This window comes from Culex quinquefasciatus, chromosome 3 (genome assembly GCF_015732765.1).
Source record: "Culex quinquefasciatus strain JHB chromosome 3, VPISU_Cqui_1.0_pri_paternal, whole genome shotgun sequence".
Classification (NCBI taxonomy): domain Eukaryota; kingdom Metazoa; phylum Arthropoda; class Insecta; order Diptera; family Culicidae; genus Culex; species Culex quinquefasciatus.
Window position 1 is genome coordinate 142,729,524 of NC_051863.1, and position 25,359 is coordinate 142,754,882.

At 34.4% G+C, this 25,359-nt stretch overlaps 1 protein-coding gene across 4 annotated transcripts in view; it reads right to left on the bottom strand.

Moving 5' to 3' along the window:
- The window catches only part of LOC6038399 (WD repeat-containing protein 47), a 191,660-nt gene that overhangs the window by 15,361 nt on the left and 150,940 nt on the right, over positions 1–25,359 (bottom strand). For 2 of the 4 annotated variants that reach the window (XM_038259540.1, XM_038259538.1), the window contains exons 7-10: positions 11,644–11,804; positions 7,761–7,787; positions 4,379–4,775; positions 4,098–4,321 (exon numbers count right to left, since the gene is read on the bottom strand). In XM_038259540.1, the coding sequence (XP_038115468.1) occupies positions 4,098–4,321; positions 4,379–4,775; positions 7,761–7,787; positions 11,644–11,804 (809 nt within the window). The remainder of the gene's footprint in view (positions 1–4,097; positions 4,322–4,378; positions 4,776–7,760; positions 7,788–11,643; positions 11,805–25,359) is intronic. The other 2 variants (XM_038259539.1, XM_038259541.1) reach the window with 2 other exon arrangements.

A 25,359-nucleotide genomic window follows, 5' to 3' on the forward strand; every position in this document is an offset into this window, starting at 1 on the left:
CGGCAAAGTTGAAGGTATGGATATGGACTACACTGAAAAAAAATGATACACGGTAAAAAAAATTTTGGTGATTTTTAATTTAACTTTTTGTCACTAAAACTTGATTTGCAAAAAAACACTATTTTTAATTTTTTTTATTTTTTGATATGTTTTAGAGGACATAAAATGTCAACTTTTCAGAAATTTCCAGAATGGGCAAAAAATCTTTGACCGAGTTATGATTTTTTGAATCAATACAGATTTTTTCAAAAAATCGAAATATCGGTCGCAAAAATTTTTCAACTTCATTTTTCGATGTAAAATTGAATTTGCAATCAAAAAGTACTTTAGTGAATTTTTGATAAAGTGCACCGTTTTCAAGTTATAACCATTTTTAGGTAACTTTTTTGAAAATAGTCGCAGTTTTTCATTTTTTTAAATTAGTGCCCATGTTTGCCCACCTTTGAAAAAAATATTTTCGAAAAGCTGAGAAAATTCTCTGTATTTTGCTTTATTGAACTTTGTTGATACGACCTTTAGTTGCTGAGATATTGCCATGCAAAGGTTAAAAAAACAGGAAAATTGATGTTTTCTAAGTCTCACCCTAGGTCGTGCGAGCTGTCAGTTATGGTCAAGGTACAAAGAAAATTATGGTATGCCAGATATCAAAGTGATATCATGTAAATTTTATCACACTTTTTTACATATTTTTTCTTAAAGGGGCTGAATTTATTCACTTTGAACTTATTTATGATCATATTTAAATGAATTTACACAGTTGTTCTTTTTCTCCACCATTAACAACAGATTACATTTCGCAAAATTGAAACCACGTTTAACCAAACGTTTAACGCAAATCGCGGCCATCAAGAATCTGAAACAAATCCAGATTTGATTCACAAATTACAAAAGACTAAACATAAATCACAAAACAACGATTTTTTCAAACAATTTCTTTGATCGGTTTAGAATTGTCAAACGAAATAGCTCAAAGCTAACTCCAACCCGGTACACACGACGCTTGACATAAACAAATTTGACAACTTCAAATTTATAAGTATAAAAATTCATGAAAAGCCAATTAAAATTAAAAAAAAAACTTTGAAATAATATATTTTGATTTGAAAATCTGCCATACCATGAGCGTCGAAAGCCTTGAAACGCCGGTGCAATTTTGACATTTTGAGCTGGTGTGAAAACAGCGACAGAGCTCGCACCACGCAGGTCTCACCTAAACAACCCACCATTTTCTAATGTCGATATCTCAGCAACTATAGGTCCGATTCACAATGTTAAAATATGAAACAGTCGTGAAATTTTCCGATCTTCTCGAAAAAAATTTAAAAATTTAAAATCAAGACTAACATTTTAAACGGGCCAAACTTTCAATAATACGCCCATTTGAAATGTTTGTCTTGATTTAAATTTTTTGAAAATATTTTTTTCGAAAAGATCGGAAAATTTCACGAATGTTTCATCTTTTCACATTGTAAATCGGACCATTAATTGCTGAGATATCGACATTAGAAAATGGTGGGTTGTTTGGGTGAAACTTAGAAAACATCAATTTTCCTGTTTTTTAACCTTTGCATGGCAATATCTCAGCAACTATGGGTCGTATCAACAAAGTTCAATAAAGCAAAATATAGAGAATTTTCTCAGCTTTTCAAAAATATTTTTTTCAAAGGTGGGCAAACATGGGCACTAATATTAAAAAATAAAAAACTGCGACTATTTTCAAAAAAGTTACATAAAAATGGCTATAACTTGAAAACGGTGCACTTTATCAAAATTTCACTTAAGTACTTTTTGATTGCAAATTCAATTTTACATCCAAAAATGAAGTTGAAAAAATTTTACGACCAAAATTTCGAATTTTTGAAAAAATCAGTATTGATTAAAAAATTCATAACTCGGTCAATGATTTTTTGCACAACCTGGAAATTTCTGAAAAGTTGGCACTATATGTCCTCTAAAACATATCAAAAAATAAAAAAAATAAAAAATAGTGTTTTTTTGCAAATCAAGTTTTAGTGTTAAAAAGTTAAATAAAAAAATCACCAAATTTTTTTTACCGTGTATTATTTTTTTCCAGTGTAGTCCGTATCCATACCTACAACTTTGCCGAAGACACCAAATCGATCAAAAAATTCCTTCAAAAGATACAGATTTTTGAATTTTCATACATCATTTTTGTATGGACAGCTGCCAAATTTGTATGGAAAATTATATGGACAAACTAATGATGCAAAATGGCTTCTTTGGGCATACCGAAGGCACCAAAAAAGTTTCAGTCGGATTAAAAAATACAAAAAAAATCGAATGACCGAAATCCTAGAGAATTGCTCACCTACAACTTTGCAGAAGACACTAAATCGGTCAGAAAATTCCTTTAAATGTTACAGATTTTCGATTATTAAGTAACATTTTTGTATAAACAGCTGTCAAAATTGTATGGAGACTTGTATGGGAGAACCAATGACACAAAATGACTTCATTGGTCATAAAGAAGACCCCCACAAAGTTTGAGCCAAATAAAAAAATACAAAAAAATAAAATGGTCGAAATCGGCCGATTTCGTAGAGAATTGCTCAACTTAAAATTGCACGGTAAAGGGAATTTGAAACTTAATTGAAAAAAATTAACCGACATTTAAAACCATCAAAACTTAAGAGGCAGTATTTGTAGATTCTGCTCGGTTTGTTCTAGAGGTCGTATCGAGGTGCTCCGATTTGGATGAAACTTTCAGCGTTTGTTTGTCTATGCATGAGATGAACTCATGCCAAATATGAGCCCTCTACGACACAGGGAAGTGGGGTAAAACGGGCTTTGAAGTTTGAGGTCCAAAACACATGAAAAATCTTAACATTGCTCGCATTTCCGTAAAACTTCATCAATTCCAACTATCTTAGATGCATTCAAATGGTCTTTCAAAGTCCTTCAAAATGTGCTATAGACATCCAGGATTGGTTTAACTTTTTCTCATAGCTTTTGCAAATTACTGTTAAAAATGGATTTTTTTAAAACCTTAATATCTTTTTGCAACAGCCTCCAACACCCATACTCCCATAGGTCAAAAGATAGGTAATTTCATGGACTATAAGCTTACGGTATTAACTTTTTGGCCAATCGCAGTTTTTCTCATAGTTTTACGATTTTTCTAGAACAAACATTTTAAAACGTTAGTTTTTGCCCTGTAGGCCAAGAAGACGGCACTTTTTGGTCTCAATTTTGTCATATTCGGAATCCTCGGACAATTTCACGTAAGTTAGAAGTATTGAGTTGTAATTTTGATTTAAAAATAATTAAATAAAACATTTTTGAAAAAAGAAATAGATCTTATTTACCCTATGATCAATACGTCAAATGCTGTATCAAGTAGGCGAAAACTTGTTTTACCCCTAATCCGACAAAATTCTAAATAATATTTTAATTAATTCTAAATGGCATTTTTTCCAATCAAATTCAAAATTCCAACACCTCAATCTAATGTAAAATTTTCTGAGGATTCCGAATATGTCAAAATTGAGACCAAAAAGTGCCGCTATGGAGGCCTACAGAGCAAAAACTAATGTTGTAAAATGTTTGTTCTAGAAAAATCGAAAAACTATGAGAAAAACTGCGATTGGCCAAAAAGTTAATACCGTAGGCTTATAGTCCATGAAATTCCCTAACTTTTGACCTATGGGAGTATGGGTGTTGGAGGCTGTTGCCAAAAGTTATTAAGGTTTTAAAAAAAATCCATTTTTAACAGTAATTTGCAAAAGCTATGAGAAAAAGTCAAACCAATCCTGGATGTCTATAGCACATTTTGAAGGGCTTCAAAAGACCTTTCGAATGCATCTAAGAGAGTTGGAATTGATAAAGTTTTACGGAAATGCGAGCAATTTTAAGATTTTTCATGTGTTTTGGACCTCAAACTTCAATGCCCGTTTTACCCCACTTCCCTTTGTCGTAGAGGGCTCATATTTGGCATGAGTTCATCTCATGCATAGACAAACAAACGCTGAAAGTTTCATTCAAATCGGAGCACCTCGATACGACCTGTTTCACATCGGTGAAAAACTCGCTCTTAAGTTCAAATAATAGCCACCAGTTCAAAACACCCAAACGCTTACCTCACATCGGACGCGTGCGGCTTGAAGCACTGAATGGGCCTGTTTCCACGGATATCGTACAGCACACACGAGCTATCCTCGTGACCGGACACCAGCAGCCGTCCGGAAGGATCGACGCACACCGCCGCCACCGGCGAACCCTGCCGCGAGCCCGGAGACGTCGCCGGTGTGACCATGTTGACGCAACCGCGCGTCCGCAGATCCCAAAATCGAACGGATTTGTCCTAAAATGGTATACAAATTAGATTGTTTGCAATACAAAAATAAGAATTCAGTCCTACCATCGATCCGGAAACGAACATGACGCTGCCCCAGTTGTACAGCGACAGCACGTGCCCCCCGTGGCCGCTGAGCGCCTGGAACGGCGTCGACGTTTCACAGTCGGTAACGTAGATCTTGCAGTCGCCGGCGCCGCCACTGATCAGCAGGCTGGACTTGTTGGAGGTGTCCTCGAGGAAGCACAGATCGCGGACCGTTCCGTCGTGCATCGTCAGTTCGATTTCCTGGCCCTCGAGCTGCTTTTGGTTCTCGTTGAAGCGCATCAGCTTGACCGTTTTGTCGTTGGAACCGGTCGCGATCAGGTCACCCACCGGGGACCACGCCATGCAATAGATGGAGCCCTTGTGGTGTTTCGTCCGCTTGAAGAGGACCGTAGGTTGGTACGTGGTGTGGTCTTCCCTGGAAGAGTGTGGGAAAAAATGGTCAAGATTAGTGTGGTAAAGACATATATTTTATTTAAATTAAAAAAAAAATACAATCAGATATTTGGCGTGGAAATTGTAGACATATTAGTTGTGGAGTTGAATTTAACTGATTTTTTTGTTGACAAATCGAATACAGTAGTTGTTCGGTAACTGGGCGTTGTTTAACTGGGCTGCTTTTTAACTGGGCGCTCGATAACTGGGCCGTAGCCCAGTTAAAAAGCAGACAAACGTCAAAAAATCAAAACAAACCAAAATTACCGAGGGGTTAATGGATGCAAAAATCATATTCAATAGATAAAAAAACTTTTTCAAACTTTTGTTTAATTTCAAGTTACAATTAAAGAAAAATTGAAAGTAAGCATTGTAAATAAATTTGAGTAACTTTTATTTTTATATTTCATCTGGAAAATATTATACATCGGTGGTCCCCTCGTTATTTTTTGTTTAGCCCAGTTAACGAGCAACATTCGGTGACTGGGCTACGTTCTCAGCCCAGTTACCGAACAACTACTGTATATAAACGACATAAAAACCTTTTGGGGTGGATACCAAACAAAATAAACAAGATTGGCTCATTTGACCATTTCTTAAAAATAAGCAAGCAGTTCTTATTGCAAAACAAATCATGAAAATAATCATATTAAAAAAAATATGTCTGCTATTGTTCTTTTTATTTACTGATGATGTATAATATTTAAAGGTGACAATAAACAAGTGCAAAAGGTATAAAAAGATACAAAAGAATGTTTTTGTCGGTTTCTGATGCACACATCTCTTTTGAACTGCCAAATGAAAATGCCAACTCAATTGTGAATGTTAAATTTGGAAAACAATGAATGGTGATTGGCAAACCACAAAAAGCCACTAGTTTATGAAAAATTCAATCAAAAAATTACTACTGAAAAAAATTGTCATTTATTTTAACTGAAGAGTGGTTCTTCACGATTTCGAAATTGGACTTTTCTTTGTATTTTTTGATTTGAATTATTTTCTATGTCAAAAGATGTCAATTTGCATCATTAGTTTTTCCATACAAGTCTCCATACCATTTTGGGGGCTGGTCATACAAAATAGGTACCGTAAAACGGGGTGACTTTGATAGCCGGGTTTGAATTTGAATTTGATAGGTTTGCGATTTTTCCGCAAAATGACGAGTTCAATTAAAATACGTAAGGAATGGTTTAGAATCATACTGACCGTGGTTTATTTAAAACTTCTCAATGTTTCAATAAACATGATTTTGAATCGGAAAACGGAATGCATTTTCGGATTCTTTTGACAATTTTCCAATAGGAGGAGGTTAAATAAGTTTGTAAATAATAAATAATATGAGTTTTTGAATCACAATTTAAGAAAATCTCCTAATTCAAAGTCACCCCGGAATTTATACTAAGAATTTTTAAAGTAACTATTTTTCTAAACGCTATTGAAACAACTTTTTTTTCCAAAATAGTGCCTGGACTTTGTGTGGCCTACCCCAGTACATGTTTTAAAAATAATAATCTTGAGAAAAACCTTACCTGTGGAAAATATTCCAAAAACAAATTGAAATCCTATCTAAGTCACTCCGGTTTAGGGTATGAAAAAGTATAAAAGTCTGTATCTTAAGAAGGGATTTTCTGATCGCGGGCAAAGTTGTAGGTTTTGATTTGGACTTTTCGGAAATAAAATAGTTAATAGTTTTTTTTTAATTTTCGAACTTTTTGATATGTTTTGGGGGACTAAAAAATATATCTTCTGAGCCAAGTGATGGTGCAAAAAATTGAAAATATCAAAATCCTGAACAACAAGCTTTTAAAACATTTTTTAAAGCAAAATTGAATTTGCAATCGAAAAAAACTTTACAATTGTTCGATATAATGTACCGTTTTCAAGTTATAGCTACTTCTAGGTTTAAATTTTCTATTTTATTTTATTTTATTTTTTAACTCGCATTATAAAAAAAAAACTTTTTGATAGAAAAGCACCCCTGAATTTTAGTTTTGAAAGGATGAGAAAATGTCCTACAATTTTCTCTCTGAAAATTTGAAAATCAGGCAATTTGTTTCTGAGATACAGCCTCACAAAATATTCGAATCGATGAAAATGATTTTTTCTAGGTAACACACCTAATTAGCCTAAAATTTTAAACTAACGATACTTCGGAAGCCATTGGTCCGATTTTCAATGTTAAATCATCATCATCAAAAACAAAAAAAATCACAAAAGTTTCATTTTTCATAAATTCAATACTCCTAAACCAGATTTTTTACCATCACGCACTATAGCTCAGAAGATGTCTTATATAGCCCCCTCAAATACATAAAAAAATCGAATATTAAATAAAACGTATTTTGGGAATATACCATTAAGTGATTAAAAGTTAAAAAAAATCGTGCACCTATTTTTTCCGAAAGGTCCTAACCACAACTTACTACTTACAACTTTTCCTAAGACACCAATTGATCAAAAAATCTCTTCTCAAGATACAGAACTGTCCAGCCCCAAAATTGTATGGAGACTAGAATGAAAAAAACTAATGATGCATAATTGCCTCTTTTGACATGAGAATTCATGGACAAAGTTTTATCCAAATTAAAAAAATGAACATTCAAAAATCGGGAAATAATATTGTTAAACAGATACCGTAATCTTTAGAACATAAACAAACAATTAAAACTATTTAAACTGAAGAAGCGTCATGTTTTTAAATTTGTCAATTAGAAAATACTTTGCTTCAGATAATTGTTCAAATTAAATTTAAGTGGTAGTAAAAGATGACTAAACTAGTCTACTAATTAGGCCTCCAAACAATGCACCAATTAACGACTGAGATGAATAGATAAATTTAAGTATTCACTTTTTCAAAATCAACACATCACACAATATCACATTGCACCGTGGGCGGACGAGAATCAATCAAAATGAGAGTAAAAACGAGAAGAAGAGAAAAAAAACAATACAGAAGATAATCGCTCACCAACTTGCACCGCTTTCACATCTTTTGCTGCATGGGATTTTTCCAGCGACCCCACACCGACATTTTTTTTGTGTACAGTTGAGAAGAAAGAAAACGAAAAAAAACACACACAACAACACAGGAGACAGACATGAGAAAACAGCTGACATCGGTTAATGGACTATTTTCTACCCTCGATTGATGATGAATGCACCTTGCAGTAGCAGCAAACTTGCGAATGGTACGAAAAAAATGTTTTTCAATGTTAAAAAATCAAACACAAAAAAGTCTGGAAACTACATTTCAGCGTAGGGGAACAGCATCTAATTCCAGCGTGCCTCTAATGTTGGCAGGTCAGAACTTTGACATTCAATTAAAGCTAATTAAAATCGATTTCAACTGAAATCGAGTGATGAATAGCTCAATAAGAAGTGAGCAAGCAAGTTTGTATCCAAATTTTTGCAAAATTAGTTGTTTAAATAGTGAAAATAAGCAAATTGGATGGAGTTAGAAGCGAGTGCTTAACCTGCCAAACATACGAGAATTTCCCCTACATTTGATGCTGAAAAAAAAAAAGATTTTTGCAACTTGTTGCATAAACTACTATTTGAATACGATTTACTTCAGGTCGAAAAATTTCACGTTTCGAAATAAGTGCTGTAAAGTAGATTTTAGCACTGATAAGAAGAATATTTTATCACAATAACAGAAAAAGTAGGTATTTTCAAAACGGAATTACAAAAAAAAATTATCATACTAAGCGTGAGTTTGCTGTTTGCTGCTAAGGTTGATCAACTTCCAGAATCAAACACAAACAAATAATCTAGTGTGCACTTGTGCAGGTGTATTTGTGCACGTGTGCGTATGTGTGTGTGTTCGGGATGGAAAATGGTCGTCACCTCAAAAGCTTGCTGCGACCGCGCTGAGAACTTGAAAGATAAACAATCTTTGGGCAAAGTTGGCATGCAAGGCGCCGCCTCAAAATTACTTCAAACATTAGACATCAGGTGGTGTGACGGTGTGGGGTGAGAATGATCCATGCGCGCGGTGATGTGCGGTGAGGTGAGGTGCTGTCATGAAAGAGTTGTTGGGCCACATTTTTGGGAACGATGCTAGAAAATCTAGCATGTGAGTAGAAGTACTCAAAAAGATCTGTTGTTGACGTGATGTGATAATTATGATGACGGCAGGTGCGATCGAGAGGAGAGGGTGCAATTTTCGGCACGATAGATGGCGTTACGACGCGGCCAAGCGAGGCCGAAATAGACACAAACAAAAAAATCTACAATTAAAGTACGCGCATGGGCTCGAAATGATGGCATGGTTGTTGCAAGAAGGTTCACACCTGCGAGCAGTTCTCTAGAGAAAAAAAAAATGCTGGCCCTCTATCGGCGATTTCGATTTGTTTATTTTTTCCATGTTTATAAGGTACTTCAGTTAAACTTTTGTTCTAAGAGAAACGTAACTAATCTCTTTTGACATTTTCATCTTGCATTTTCTTGTATCATAGTCCAACTCAGATTCCATTATTCAAAGTCTTTGCAAAATTTGTTTTTTTTTCGGTAATCGCATCTTGGAACTACGAAAACAAAATCTTTTTTGGGGTTTTTGAGCTAAAATATGTCTCCAAAAATACTCTAAAGTGCTCTCTGCTATGAAGGCGGTGGACTTTAGAGAATATTTATTTGGTAATGCAACTAACCTCTTCCCACCTAGAGCAAAATCGAGATTTATAACTTTTTTACATTATTATTACACACAAAATGGACCAAATTGGAAGGAATTTTAAATTTTATGTAATTTTTCTATGTTAACTTATTTTTTTCATGCTGCTTGCTTTTCAAGACAGCTTTCAAATAAAATATTAATGCATACTTAAATTGAGCAAATGTAAGTTCAATAAAACTAAAAAAATGGAAATGTGATACGGGACAAAATCAAATGTACATATTTACTCAGAATTTTTTTATTTCTTCTTTTCAACGAATTTGAAAAAAAAAATTATAATATCAGTTCTACATGCAAAAATGCTAGTCAGAAAATAACATTTTCAGATTTACTCTGCAGTTGAAAAAAATTATTGAAAAATATCCATAAATTTAAATTTACTTGGATTCACTGGTTAGTAATTTTCTCACACAATTCATTATTTATCATAATGGATCCAATGACTATATTGCAGATCATCAAACCTGAAAACCTATCCAAGGATGTATAAAAATGTGTTTCCATTGAATACTAAATTCATCTAGAACAAATCAAAGAAATACAATTGATTATAAAACTTCCATTTTCTACAAAACAAGCCAAAAACATGTATTTTTGCGAGGCAAACTGATTTGAGGAAAAAAGTTGTTTTTACGCTAGAACTCAACGTAACCTAAAAGAAATAGACAGTTTGTGAAAAAAAATTTAACAAGATTATTACATTATTTAGAAAATATCAAAAGGGACTGGCTAAAAATTTTATCATTCAAAAAATTCCTAAAAAACTAATTTGAAGAAATTTTCGTAGTGTACGAAAGAAACCGAATAATTTTCTAATACCTTTTATCAAAAAATACCTCTTCAAAAAAAATTAATTGAAATCATACAAACATTTAATAAAACAAAACAATAATTTTGACATGATAAATTAAATATTATTTCACTGTTAATGCATAAAAAAATATCTGATTTCACCGTTAAGTGTGCATTAGGGTGACAAAAAAAATGTGACACCCTCTGACTCGATTCCTAAGGCAATATTTAACATCTGTGCCTATTTTAAGCCAAGTCGGTTGTGATTCTTAATTTTTTACTGAATGATTTTTTCATACCGTCACAAGGGGTGACATATACTCATACAAGTATATTTTATATACTCATACAAGTATATTTTTAAAAAATATCAGCTTCTAAAAAAAGTAGGAATGTTCAAAGGAAAGCAAAAAATAGCTCGAAAAAAATATTCAAAACTTTTTTGTAAGAACGGTGTATGCCTAAAATAATACAAAAAGAAGCTTGTTTTTATTTCCAATGCGTTTTTTTTTTGCACAATTCGTCTTAAATTCCCATTTTTGCAATTTGGATTTTTTTTTAGTTTATAATTACATTGTAACTTATCAAAGAAATTCCATAGGTTGAAAAATTATTGTAGGAAGTCATTCAAAGAATCTGGTACTTTCTTGTAATATTAAAGTTTTTTACGAAAACATTTTAGAACATTTGATCATTTGATTCTTATGGCATATTCATTTCCCCCCAAAGAAGAGTCAAATACCCCCCCCCCCCCCCAGGGGGGAATTCCTCACCGACAGATATTTTTGACCAAGAGTTTGGCTTTTAAAAGCTTTAATATTATTTCAGACAATTTGTGGACCAAAACTTATAAAAATACCACATTTTAACCAAAATAATAATTAATTGGTTTAAACTAGGAGGATAACTTTGGGCTTATTCAGCGAATTATATTATTAATACTAAATTGAATGAAGAAAATCCTAAAACAAAAGAAGCTGAGTTTTTCGTAAAAACACATGTTGTTAAAATTGCCCCCAAAATCTTTAGCTACCGATTCCCTAGAGAACTGCTCCGCGCCGGGCTCACATGGGTCTCCACCAACTATGCTATGGGCTCTCTCTCATGAAATGCTACACCCAAGTGCAAAGTGCAAAGAACCAAAACAGACACGTAACGCAAAAAGGCCGAAATGTAGTTTGATGGTAATCTGCTCTTTCTCTCTTTCTGCGCACGCTGTAAAGAGGGTTACCTCAGTGCCGTTGAGTAGCAGCTGATGACCATCAACTCCGAAATGTTTCTAATTTGATTAGCTAATCGCTGGTGTGGCGTTTTGTTTTGCGGTGAGTCGGCTTTTGGGTCAAAAACCCAACGAACCGTGGGAACGTGAACGACGGTTACGCACCTGATTTCCGACAGTGGCGGGTACTCGCAGATTCGGAACGTTTTCGAGTTGGATCCCACGGCGTAGATCCGGCCGTTCGGGTGGAACTCCGCGCATCGGACCGCCTGGACGTCCTCGAGGGAGGTGACGGCGACGAACTTGGGCCGGTTCTGGTCTGACTGCAAAGTGAGAAAAGAGAGTAAAGGTTGCGAGTTAGTAAGGGTTTTAAGAAGAAAAAGGATTTTTATTATGAAATTCCTGAAAATATTTTCAAGCTATTAATTTAACAAAAAGAAGAAATCTAAAAATTTTAGGAAGGAAATGAGAAATAATTTTCGAATTGTTTTTAAAAGAAACAAATTCAGCTGATCCCATAACAACTAAGCACATTCACTTTTCACTAAGCAAAACAAAATTAAGTTGTTTGCAGAAGCTGATGAGATAATTATCGCTGGTCGGCCAAACCTCATCTTCTGCGTACTCCTGTACTGTTGTTTTAATACAAACAAGATTTGAATGCTCACAGATAAACATTCAAGATAACTCGCGTATTGGGAACGAACGTGGACTCCGTATTTTGGTTAATAAGTTGCACTACACCACCAACGATGGCAACAACTAAGATTAGGAACGATGTTCTTTGAAAGTCGTTTAAATCAAGTTAATGAATTGAGTAACATTACATTAACATATTTAAACTTTCTTGAAAGTTAAACAACTCAACCCATAAATTAAAGAGAAAAAAACATATCCCACTTCTACTCATAAATAAACTTTACAGTTAAATCCATGTAAATCTGCGACAAATCTAAGCTGTTCCTAATCAAAAGTCACCAGCCACACAACTTTTGCGCCGACAAGCCGGATGAACCGGCGACAGTCCAGTTATGTTTGTCCGATACAAACGTTATCTGCAGACCTGACCCACAACTCAGTCGGCTTGCAAACCCGCAAATGGTGAAGTTTAAAGTCATGTTTAGCTAGTTTTGCTCCTTTCGCGATCGGCGATGCATAAATCTTCAACACCATCTTGACGGCGGCCAGACCCGTTAAGGCCAACTGGAATTTGCAGCTCACGGTGAAGTAATCAAATGATGGTAATTAGCTGGAACATCGATCGTAACTTTGTAGGATAAACGCGTGGTGCCGTATCGTAGTTTGGTGTTTACATCTCTGAAGCGACTTCATAAGCATAACTCGAAAAACGAAACTATTGGCACTACGCCCCCCGGGGCATGGCCTTCCTCTAACGTGGGATTTCTGCTCCAGCACCTCTGACGAGACAGGAGAAACCGGGACCGACGTTTTACTTCACCATCCGATAGAAGCTCAGTGGATAAGGCGGGAATCGAACCCGCGTCTCATAGCATCATTGGGATCGGCAGCCGAAGCCGCTACCCCTGCGCCACGAGACCCACTCGCGAAGCATAACTCACTTTCCACAAATACGAGGTTGATTTTCACTTTCGATGAACTATCGCTTAAAAGTGAGTCGATCGATGCTCAGCGCGTGAAGAGCGTGGTGAACCGATTGCATATCTGAAGAGTTGGAGTTGAAGTTGCAGAAAAAAAAGTAAACAGCAAAACATATCCGTAGCGGATTAAAGCGCCACCGCCAACAAGAAGCTGCTCGTTTCAGCAGGACTGGTTTTGTTGAATGCGGAAATCAGCAAATGACATGGAGTTGGAAAGGAGAGAGAGGTGATTTGGAAAAAAGTAGCAAGTTGTTACTACTTGCAAGTTTGCAAACGGAACAACTTCGCCAGTATTTACACCCTAAAGCTATGCATGTTAGAAGGCCTCTGAGCAAAGTTGGAAAATGTTAAAACAAAAATAAAAAAAATTAACTATTTGTTTTGACGGTTGTGTTTGTTAGCTTCGCTTGACCATGAAACTATTTTTTGTTTATTTTTTTTTATTCGCAAGCTTTTATTGTGTTTTCCTATACACGATGGACTGTTTGAGCATACTTTGCATACCAGCTTGAAAAAAGTGTTGTAAATGTATCACTAAATTTTCTGTCATGGAATGAAATATAAAAAAACCCATTCTGAGCTAGCAAAATACAAAATACCAAAAATATGGAATCCATTTTACAATCAAAGCATATGCACAGCAAAAAAAAGTTGAATTTTGGAATGTTTAAAAATTTGGTAGGTTGAATATTACCTCTTTTTTGAGTAATATTACCTAAACAATGTGTAATGTGAACCTGATGAACATTCACCAGAAACTGATGAAAATTCATCAATTTCTGATGTAATATGACACATTTTTTTTGCACAAAATCTGTTACCATTTCCTGATGAACATTACCGTCTTTTTTTTCTGTGTAGAGTTCGATGCTCAAAATGCTGAAATATCGAGAAATTCGAAAATTCGTCGTTACTTGTACACTCAACCCCCGGTGGTTGTTCACTTTTTCGTTTGACACTTTTTTAGTTTGTACCCCGTTTGTTAGTCAAAGTCAAACTAAAAAGTGACGAACTGTCACTTTTTACACGGCGCTTACGCACACTATCAAAACAAACGTTTAGTAGTGTGTGTGAACTCCGTGTAGAAGGGGTGTCAAACTAAAAAGTGACCCCGTTCGTTTGACAAATAAGTTAGATGATTCAATGCTGAAAACTCCCTTCTCCCCTCTCCCCCTTGTAACATTTTGTCACACTTGCGACCAGGGCTGTGGAGTCGGAGTCGGAGTCGGAGCCGGAGTCGGTGGAGTCGGGTCTTTTTGGGGACCTGGAGTCGGAGTCGGAGTCGGAGTCGTCAAAACTCGAACAGCTGGAGTCGGAGTCGGAGTCGGAGCCGGAGTCGGTGGAGTCGGGTCTTTTTGTGGACCTGGAGTCGGAGTCGGAGTCGGAGTCGTCAAAACTCGAACAGCTGGAGTCGGAGCCGGAGTCGGAGTTGGCCAAATTTTATGAGCTAGAGTCGGAGTCGAAAATTTCTGATAACCTGGAGTCGGAGTCGGAGTCGGAGTTATTTAAAATTCAACAAAAAATATGTTTTTTATTGCTCACAAAACTTTTTATTTTTTAATTGTTTTTTTTTATGGTGCATGCATTGCGATGCCATTTTATATATTTTTTTAAATAGATTTATCAGAAGAGCAATTCTCTACGAAATCTAACGATTTCAACCTTTTTTATTTTTTGTTTGTTTGTTTTTTTTTTTGCTATATTTGGCTCAAACTTTATGGGGGCCTTCCCTATCACCAAAGAAGCCATTTTGTGTCATTGATTCACTAATACTAATCTTCATACAATTTTGGCAGGTGTTCATAAAAAAATGATACGTAAATATTCGAAAATCTGTAACTTTTCAAGGATTTTTTTGATTCTTCGGCAAAGTTGTAGGTATTGATGAGAACAATAAAAAATGAGAACCGGAAAAAATAGTTTTGGTGATATTTTTAATAACCTCTTTATTTCAGAAATTCAATTTCTCAAAATCGGCATTTTAAAATTTTTGAGTTTTTTTTGTTTGTTTTAGGGGAAAAAACCCCGCATCTTTTAAGCCAAAAAAAAATCAATTTCTTTCATCCGCTGTATCTCAGCAACCAGTGGTCCAATCTTCTTAGACGAAATAGTAGGAAATTTTCTGAACATTTCGAAAATAATATTTTCAGGAATGGACAATCATGGACACCATTAAAAAAAAAACAAAAAACCGGAATTTTTCCGGACAAAATTTAACTTTGAAAAGCTATATTTTTAAAACGGTGCACTTAATAAAAAAATGTGTAAAGTACTTTTCGATTGCAAATACGATTTTACATTAAATTGTCAAACAATTTGAAGTACATGATTTAATTTTTTTTACAAAAATCCCTTTTTTAATACAAAATTTTGGTCCATACTTCTGAATTGTTTTTCTGAAAATGCCTTCAAAACTGGAGATATTTTTTGATTTCTGTTTCAATAACGTTTAAAGCTTGTTACCTGGAAACTTTTTTTTCGTTTTGTGATTCAAACTTATTTTCCTTGAGAAAAACATGACATTTGGAGAGTATTTAAATAATCCTATTTATTAATGTTTTCAAAATAATAGTTAACTAACTTTTGAAACATTTACAAATATTTGGAGTCGGATTTGGAGTCGGAGCTAACCATTTGTTGAAAGCTGGAGTCGGAGTCGGAGTCGGCTAGAGTTTTTAGGCCGGAGTTGGAGTCGGAGTCAGAGTCGGTTCGAGCTGAAAGCCGCAGCCGGAGTCGGAGTAGGAGTCGGCTAATGTCAGAAAGCCGGAGTCGGAGTCGGAGTCGGAGTTGTTTAAAACATGACCCGACTCCGCAGCCCTGCTTGCGACAACCCCACACTATGCTCCAAAATTATGTTTTCCTCGCCCTTTTAGTTTTAGTAATGTAGGATTTAGAAGTGATTTTCAAAAGAAATCTGATAACCCTATTCATATTTATGAGCTTTTGAGTATTATTTATCAACTTTTTATGAGACTATTTTGAAAATCTTCACTTTCTTAGATATTAGAAGAATTGTATTTTTGGAAAAAAAAATCTTTCTTTTCAATGCGCAACGCTTCAAAATATATCTACGTAAACGTTGCACGTGAAGAAGCTCGAAAGTGAGTAGCCATGTATGTGCGTTTCAATTGTGATGCTTATTTTGACTAGCAACAAGTGGATTATGCCACAGAGCAAACAGGAGTTCAGCGCGTAAATTTCTCATTTGTGAATTCAAAGGGGGATGGGATAAGATAATTCACTTTCGGGTGAAACTGAAAACACACCACTGGAAATTACTCGATTTGCGGATACTTGCCACAATGCTTACCGTTATGCCTCAAACTATCTTTTTTGCAAACGTTACACAACCTAACCGGTTCAACAGCAAGTGACATTTCTCTGGGTGCACACATGATCTTCACGATGTTACATCATATCGTCGAAATAAAGTGCAAAAAAAAATAACATCAACGAACCGGTATCAAAACTACGGACCTGCTGCGGGGGGAAGACCACTTTTTATCAATGCCATATTTTAGAGAACAGCAATATAAAATCGGATCCTGCTCGTGAAATCGATCGAGCTCGAACCGGTTCGGAAGTAGCTTATGGCCATATTGCGTATAGACCAGTCGGTGGTCGGCCACACCAAGATTTGCGGATTTGTACCTTCCGCGCAGACATCCGTGGTCACAACTCTTTGCAAAAATAAAATAAAAAAAACAACAACAACTGCTAATGAGTGGCTCGTAATGACGTCTTTTAACAAATTGACTTTTTTCCCGCCTCAAATCCATGAAATTGTGTGGATGGCGTCGTTTTATAGATCTCCGTTTGTATGCACAAAAATCATAAAACGGTGCAGTTCGCAAACCTTTAATCAGCAGCAAATTATAGCTATCATCATCAAGCCAGCAATCCGATCCGGTGTTGCTGGATATTGCTTCAGCTTTGCTGTGAGCTCAAAAAAAAAAAGAGAATGTTGGCGTACAACACACGTTACAGATGTTATGAAATGTGCAGTGCAGGAGGTGCAATATAATCGCAGCTTAGGGGAGGACTGCTAAATGAGCGGAGTGGTCATTTCCGTCACCGCGAGCAGAATTAATCACCCCCCTCTGGGGTCAGTGGTGTAAATTTCTTCATCTCGGTGACTGGCTGGTCTGCGGTGTTGTAATAAGGGGGTAATTTCACTTGAATTGGTTTGTGAATTTGTGTGGAATTTCGATGTGGTTTGATTGTCTTATAATGGATTTGTTACTATTCTGATATCCATGGCAATTTTCAACAAAAACCGGAAAAAGATCTTCAACCTTTTGTATTGAGCTGCTATTTTGGTGAAACGTTCTCAAAAAGCCTGTTTGGATCGTTTATTCGACCATGCAATTAAGAAATCGAAGGTAGAAGAAAATACAGGGTTATTTTAACTCTGTTATACACTTCACAGAAAAAAAAGTTGAATTTTGGAAGGTAAAAAAGTAGGTTCGTTGAATATAGCCTCTTTTTGAGTAATTTTATCTAAAAGATGTTTAAACAAATTTACCCAAATTCTATCACTGTCTGTGTAGTGTAGTGTTCAAGAAATCCTTTCGCCTTAGAAAACCTAATATTTCCTGTTTATATATTCAGACATTAGGTATTTATGTAGTACAGTTAGTTTGAAATCATGAGCTCTAAAAAAATATAAATTTCGACAAAAAATATTTTTTTGGGAGAATTTTTATTTGCGAAAATTTACTGGAATTGAAAATATTTTTAAACGACCTTAAACATGTTGTAAATGATTATAAACGCCAGGTAATAAAATATTTCATCAGGGAAATTTTGTGGTAAAATCGCCAAAAAACCACAATACATCGATTTTCGACGCTACGTCGCCAAGTCGATAGCAACTGGACAACCTACCGAGCTTCTAAGGCGTCATCCATAAAGTATGACACGCTAAAATCGGCCAAAATTAGACTTTTTGTTTACACTTCGGCATTGGCCTATTTACTTGTTTTGCTAGGATTATTTTTTAATTCGGAGTTCAAGCGAGGTTGTGTTTGTTTTTTCATTTTATTTCAAAATATGATGATTTAAGCATATTAAATCTATTATCAAAAACTCTGTTGCTTAACCCCTTGTATCGTGTTCCATTTATGAGTAAAGTTTATCAAACATTTAAATTTTTTAAATATATTTTAAGGCTGTATTTTCAGTATTCAAGAAATAGTCTAGCGTAACGTCACAGTCTCACGGACCACCCTCCTCCCTTGTCACATTTGTCACGCTTGCGACAACCCCATTCCCCCCTAGAGCGTGACGTACTTTTAGAATGACGCCCTAGACTATTTCTTTAATACTGAAAAATCATTCTTTAAATATAGCTTAAATAGTTTAATGGTTGATAAACTTTACTCATAAATCAAACACGATTCAAGGCTTTGAGAAACATAGTTTTTGATAATAGATTTAATATGTTCAAAAAACTGTAATGGTGACAGTTATTTCTATCACTACAACATTGAACAAAATAGAAAAAAAATCCAAACTCAACCCGTAAAAATGATAAACATTCTCGATGAATTCCGAATTTTTAAAATAATCCTTATTATAAATCATTCCAAAATTGTAAAACAAAAACAAGATAGTGGGGGGGGGGACAAAACGTGACGTACTTTTCGAAGGGGGGTCAGAGCCAGCATGACAAAGTGTAACAAAGGGGGGAGGGGGGGGGGTGTAACCTTTGGCAGATTTTAACGTGACATACTTTATGGATGACGCCTCACGTGTAAAAAAACTGAAATTCAATAGAAATTTATGAAAGTTTCACCAGTTTAAAGATGATAATTTTTTTTTTTGTCAAAAAATCTTTCATAAACAAAAATTACATCAAGAGCCAGATAAACTAATATCATTTTCTATTAAAATTCACCTTTTTACAAAAATATACTCAAAAATTTAAAACATTTTAAGAAAAAAAAACTGATTGTTAACTACAAATGTACAGAACAAAACTAAATTGAAGTTTTCAATAGATTCTACTACATTTGGAGTTTTTTAAGGAACATGAATAAAACTGTTATTTTTTTAAGGAATGTGTAAGTAAGGTTGCTAGAAATAAATTTATTGTACTTTTCCAGAATTTTTTTTTATTTTTGCTTGTCAAATAAATCAAAAAATAAAGCATATCCATTTAAAAAATAAGGATCATTGCAAATATTTTCATAAATTAAAATGTGTCTAAAATTATGAAGCAAACATATGCGCAAATTACCAAGAAGTTTGATTTTTTATAAGTCAATGACAGGGGTTTTCAATGCAATCGACAAAAAAATCAAAATTGAAATAAATCAAGTATTTTTTGAAAGTTTTCTCTATCTCTCTTCCTAAATATAAATATATGAATCATATTTGCAACACTTGTTTATCAATATAATTTATTTGAAAAGGTCCTATTAACATAGGAAACCCGAAGCTCAACGACCTTTGAAAAAACTATTGATTTGTTTTTTTTTTTAACTTTTATCAAACATTATTTCCGGGCCGTCACTGCTTCGGAAAATGCAGATCTGGAAAAAGTTGGGCATCCCTGGTTTAATGTTACTTTTTTTTTCGATGTAATTTAACCTTAATGTATGAGAAAAAAACATGGTAATTTTACATCGGAAATTAAATTTTGTGTCAGAAACATTGTATTCAACCTTCAAATTCTACAACCTGTCAACATTATTTTATTTTGCACTCAAAAACGAGATTACCTCAATTTAGGTCGAAAAAGTAGAACTACACTAGAAAACATGTATATTTACATATTTTTAGAAGTACAAATATACAGTTTTTGTGCCATAGAAGATGCACCCATTCCAAGGTGTAATATTTCTAGAGTTTTTAAAAAGGTCCTATAAGCTATTGTGCTTTTATATGTTTATAGGAACTTTAAAAAAAAAACTCTAGAATTTTTCTCTGTGATCTATGCGTTTCTGGATTGGATAGAAAAAAATAAACAGAGTTTTACATCATAAATGGTGTTACACTTTTTCATGTAAAAATCAATTTAAATTTAAAATTAATTCGGTGTTAATTTGCAACAACTGATTTACTTAAAACTAGTGTTAAGACTAACTCAGACGATTCCGTCGATTCTCATGTTTACTTCAATTTAGTTTAAATGTAAAATTACATCGAAAAAGTGGTTTTATTGAGCCATAAAATGTTCAACCTTCCTAAATTAAACTTAAAGCTCAATTTCCGTACAAGAAATATGGGAAGTAGAGGGTTAAAATTGTTATTAAATTTTTAAGTTGATCTCAACTTGTGAGGTTCGGGCGCTTCTGTAAATGAAAGGTTCCACCGTGGTGCCACAGGGATGATGCGCATAAATTAGTCGGTGGACCAGAATAGGTTTATGGTGATTTAACCTAGGGGCAGCAAAAAGCGCTGAAACAATGGGTTCAGGCATAAAAAGAGAGAAAACTGAATGAGATGGTTTGCAGTGAATGGAGCTCTAGTATTTCCATATATTAGCAGTTAGCTTTAATTCTTGAAGGAAATAATTGGCTGTAAAAACCGGTTTTCTTTTACGCTCATTTATCATAAAGATTGTATAAAAATTGATGACCAGTTTGCTCACTTTGCTTTCGTCAAACTAATTGGTCACTATCGCTTAGATATTGCAAACAGGAACAGATTGGTATTTAGCGAAGCAAATAAATTTTCCTACTTTACTGTTTAGTGAAAATCAAAATTTAGCATATCTTTTGAAGTCCAAATATTATTATCAATTTATTTTAATGTGTTTCCCCCATCCTAACCAAAAAAAACGCATCACACCCTAGCTCCAGATCTTCCAAATTGATCATAATTAAAGAGCGTTAATTCCACCATAATTTCGCCGAACCACTTCTGGCCAGGTCACTCTGGTTAACCCGAAACCACCGCCGGAACCACTTTTGATGAGTAAACAAATATATGCCTGCCCCTGTGACCCAAATGCTTCCCCGGGTGCGTCCATCACGGTGAGAAAGACCCCCTTATTCTTCCCATCTGTCTTTTTTGTTGCTTTTTTTAACCATATGTTTCGGTTTTACATATTTTCACATTAACTCTCGGCAGTCAAAACATTAAGCAGCCAGCAAAAGTGGGCTATTGTTAACCGGGGGTTCAGCCGCACCTGCTCTTCGAACCGTAATCAGAAGTCATGGTTAAGGTGAGTCGTCGTTTTTCATTATAAAGCTTACTTTAATCAAGAGGGCTAAGAAAGTGTGCGTTAATCTGTGTAATTTTTAAATAAATATTATGAAAAAAATGCAATCGAACATTTTTAAAAGAAATCTCCCTCTTTTTAACTTTTTGAAAGATTTTTGATAAATTTAAACGGTTTCCAATATTTTTTTCACTTCAATCAAAATGAGTATTTAATCATCAGTTTTGTTTTCCAAAATTTCAACCACATCATAAAATTAATACTATCATAAGCACACTCAGTCAAGCTAGTCAATTAGCATTTCGTGAACTTTTCGCATTCTCCCGGCTTGTTAAACCCAACAACAGCATAAATAATAGACCGAGAGAGACAGAAAGAGCAGTTCTCTGTTCATGTTTACCCATATATTTGGACGGTTTTTTCTCTCTCTCTCGCTTCTATCATCATGTTCATCATCATGCCCACTTTATAACGGTCACGGCGGGCGCGATAAAATAAAGGAAAATGAATGGAAAATAGAAAGCTCAACAAACGCGGTAGAAAAAAAAGCAAGGCTGAAAAGGTGTTTTTTGTACTAACTTTTTGCCCCCCCTCTCTCTCTCTATCTAAGTTTTCTAACAGAGCGCGCGATGCTTGCCGGCAAATTAGCACCGGCTTCCCTCCCATCAGGGAGTAACGTTTTTTAGTGTTCGAACTTGCAGGGCGGTTTCTTGCCCGTGTGGTTTTGGGTGTTTTTTTCCCCGTGGAACTGACCTGTCACAATGTGGGGTTTATGGGTTTTCCAAAGAAAGCGATTGGAAGTTAGTCAACGATTTGAATTTGCATGCTTGTAGTTTAACCACAGTTAAAAAATTAAATGAAATGTATTTTAATGCTTATGCTAGAAATAGTCTCTCTGTCTTAAAAATGTTTTTCTATGTCTTTTGAATTGAAAATAAATTCAATTCCATTTTTTTTTGTATTAAAAGATGATCAAATCACTCTTAGAAGTATGCAATTATGTTTTTTCTGCTTTTGTCAAATTACAAAAAGTCCAACCATATACCACGTGGACACTTTTTGGAATTCTCAACCCCCAAATAAAATCTTTTTGTATGGAGCGTGGACCATCGCCACCCCCCCTCCCCCTCTTAATCTGTCTACGTGGTTCATGGATGGTCCCATACAGGCTCCAAATGGGGTTGAGAATATTCGAAAATCTGTATCTTGAGAAGGGATTTTCTGATCGATATGGTGGCTTCGGCAAAGTTGTAGATTATGAGAAAGCAGACAAAAAAAAAACTAGATTTTTTTGTTTTTTCGTTGATTCTTTATTACTGAAAGTTGAATTCACAAAATAGGTACACCCAACTGGCAGTCGCATGATTGTGATGCATGGCGGCATGAAAGTATATCAGAATCTGCATGAAAACTGTCCTCATGCATTTTTTGCGATACAGGGGTATGACATTTTTGCCCGTTACCGACAATTATCGACATTACCGACGGCTTTTTGGTTGTATTTTACAAAAAAAACCCTTAACAGAACTAGGATTGAACCACCAACTTCTTGGTTATTAATCCGACACGCTACCACCGCGCCATGAACGCTTGATGAAAAGTGAGTGAAAGAGCACCAACATATTATGCTTCTCTTTGGAGTGTTGCTCGGGGACGGGCCAGCGTTATATGTGTTGGTGAGAACTGCAGATCGCTGAAATGTTTACACGCGGGCAAAAATGATCTAGGGGCTTGCTGCAAAAAATGTTATAAAATATGACATTTTCTGCAGCAAATCCACTGTTGCTGATTTTGAGATATATCTTTCATTTGGGTGTATATAATAAATTATTTTATAAAGAAATTTCTTGCACTAGTGTTGAACACTGGTGGAAAGTTTGAACGCTGGTGGAAAGTTTGGTACAAAAGATATGATGTTTTAAAAAATTGTTTTTTTTTTATCTTATTAACTTTCCAACTTAATTTCAAAAATCATTATTGGATGCAAAATCAAATTTTCATCAAAAAATGACTTAGCCTATTTTTTTTATAAAGTTCATAGTTTTTAAGTTATAGGCTTTTTGAGGTGAAAAATTAGTTTTTTTTTTCAATTTAACAATACATCATAATGGAAAAACATGCCTGCAAAACATGTTTATGAAAAGTTGAAAAAATTTCATGCAATTTTCTTTTTTAAATTTACGAAAACTGCTGAAAAAAAAATACTTGAAATATTTTTTTTTGTCTTTGTTGATCGAATTGCTTATTGCTGAGATAATGCCAATGTCACCTAACTGGCCCTAATTTTTAAAATCGCGATGTCATGGAAACGATTGGTTCGTTTTTAAATGTTAAAAAAAGATGAAATTTTCGTGAAATTTTGAAATTGAAAAATTATTTCGGATAGTTAGACTCAATGATAACCAAGAAACACTTAAGGGGAAAGTGTACATGTAGAAAATCTCAAAATTTCATATTACGGCAAAATTGTTAATTCCACTAAAAAGATGATTTCCAATCACTCCTGAAAGTTTCATGCAGATATTTCATGATTCAAGTGAGTAACAGACGATTAAAGTTTGAAATTTTGCCGTGCGCAAAGCGAACTGTCAAACTTTGTAAGCGTTTTTCTCTACACCTAGAGTTGATTTACGGGTGCCACGATATCTCGAAATTGGATGAACCGAATAAGCTGAAATTTGGGGTGAAGACTCTGGAGACATATCCCGTGTGCATGACAAAGCCCGATTTTGATATTTTGCTTTTGAAAAAAATACAAAAATCAAAAACTGATGATTTTTAATATGAAAAACTTTTTTTTAAATAAACTTTTTGAAAATCGGCCTTCGTCATGCACACGGAACCGGTTTAGCGAGTCTTCACCAAAATTTTGAGCCGAAGCAGTGTTAAGATATCGTGGCACCCGTTTTATGAAACTGCTTACTTCAAATAGCTATATCTCGGCAAAGATACAACCAAATGTCTTCAAATTTGTTTTGTTAAAAGTTGAAAATGTATATTTTAATGCCCTGAAAACAGATTTACAAAAAATGTAAGTGTGTGCTCATACCAACCTCTGACATTTTTGCCGATTTACATGTATGTAACCCCTTAATAAGACAATATCAAATATTGGGCTAGATTTTTAAAATGAAAAATTATTTTTTTAGAAAAGAGCAGAAAATTACATTAAAGTTTAATTTTTTTAACATTGCAAATATAAGCATATCGAGGTACATCGATTAAAACAATAAAGCTTATTCGATGACACTGAGAAAAACTCTGTTTTTTTTTACAAAATTTAATCTTGAAATGGCTGTATCTCAGCAACAAGCAGAACGACAAATTTTTTTTTAAAAAATTGCAGGAAATTATTCCAACCTTTTGAAAATATTTTTGAATGGGTGCAGGGGCGAAACCATTTTAAATTGTAATAAACTGAACTAAATGTAAAAAGTGGTTCAATTATACTATGAAATCAAGTTATTTTAAGAAGACTTAAAAAATATGTATAGGTTGAAGTTTTTTTTTCAATATCAAATATATTTCGAACATTTTCGTCATCAAAATATAATAAAAAGCAGAAAATTACAGAGATTTTCTAAAATTTTCAATTCAATTCAATTTCTTGTCACCCTAAAGATCATTCAAAATGGGTCACATACTTTGGTCACCCCTGAACTAAACACCCATTTGAAAAATAAAATCGTTTTAAAATGAAAATGGTGTAATTTATCAAAAAATGTGAAGAGTCATTTTCGATTGCAAATTTGATTTTGCATCTTGAATGATTTTTGAAATTTGTTTGACAATTCTTTAAAAAAAAAATTCCAAAAATCCTTTTTTAGATCATTAATCTGGTCCCAGATTTTTCTCCATCGTAAACTCTAGCGTAAAATACGTTTATTGGGAAATCAACTTATAGTGATTAAAAACTCAATTTGAATAGCAGAAAAATACATAAGACAGGGTGACCACTCAAATTCCATTTTCAAATTCCCGACTTTTTCCCGACTTTTTTTCAGACTTTTCCAGAATGCTCAAATAATAGGCATTTCTTATCTAAAGAATGATATCAAACAAACAAATGTCTATAAGAAAAGTCAATATTTA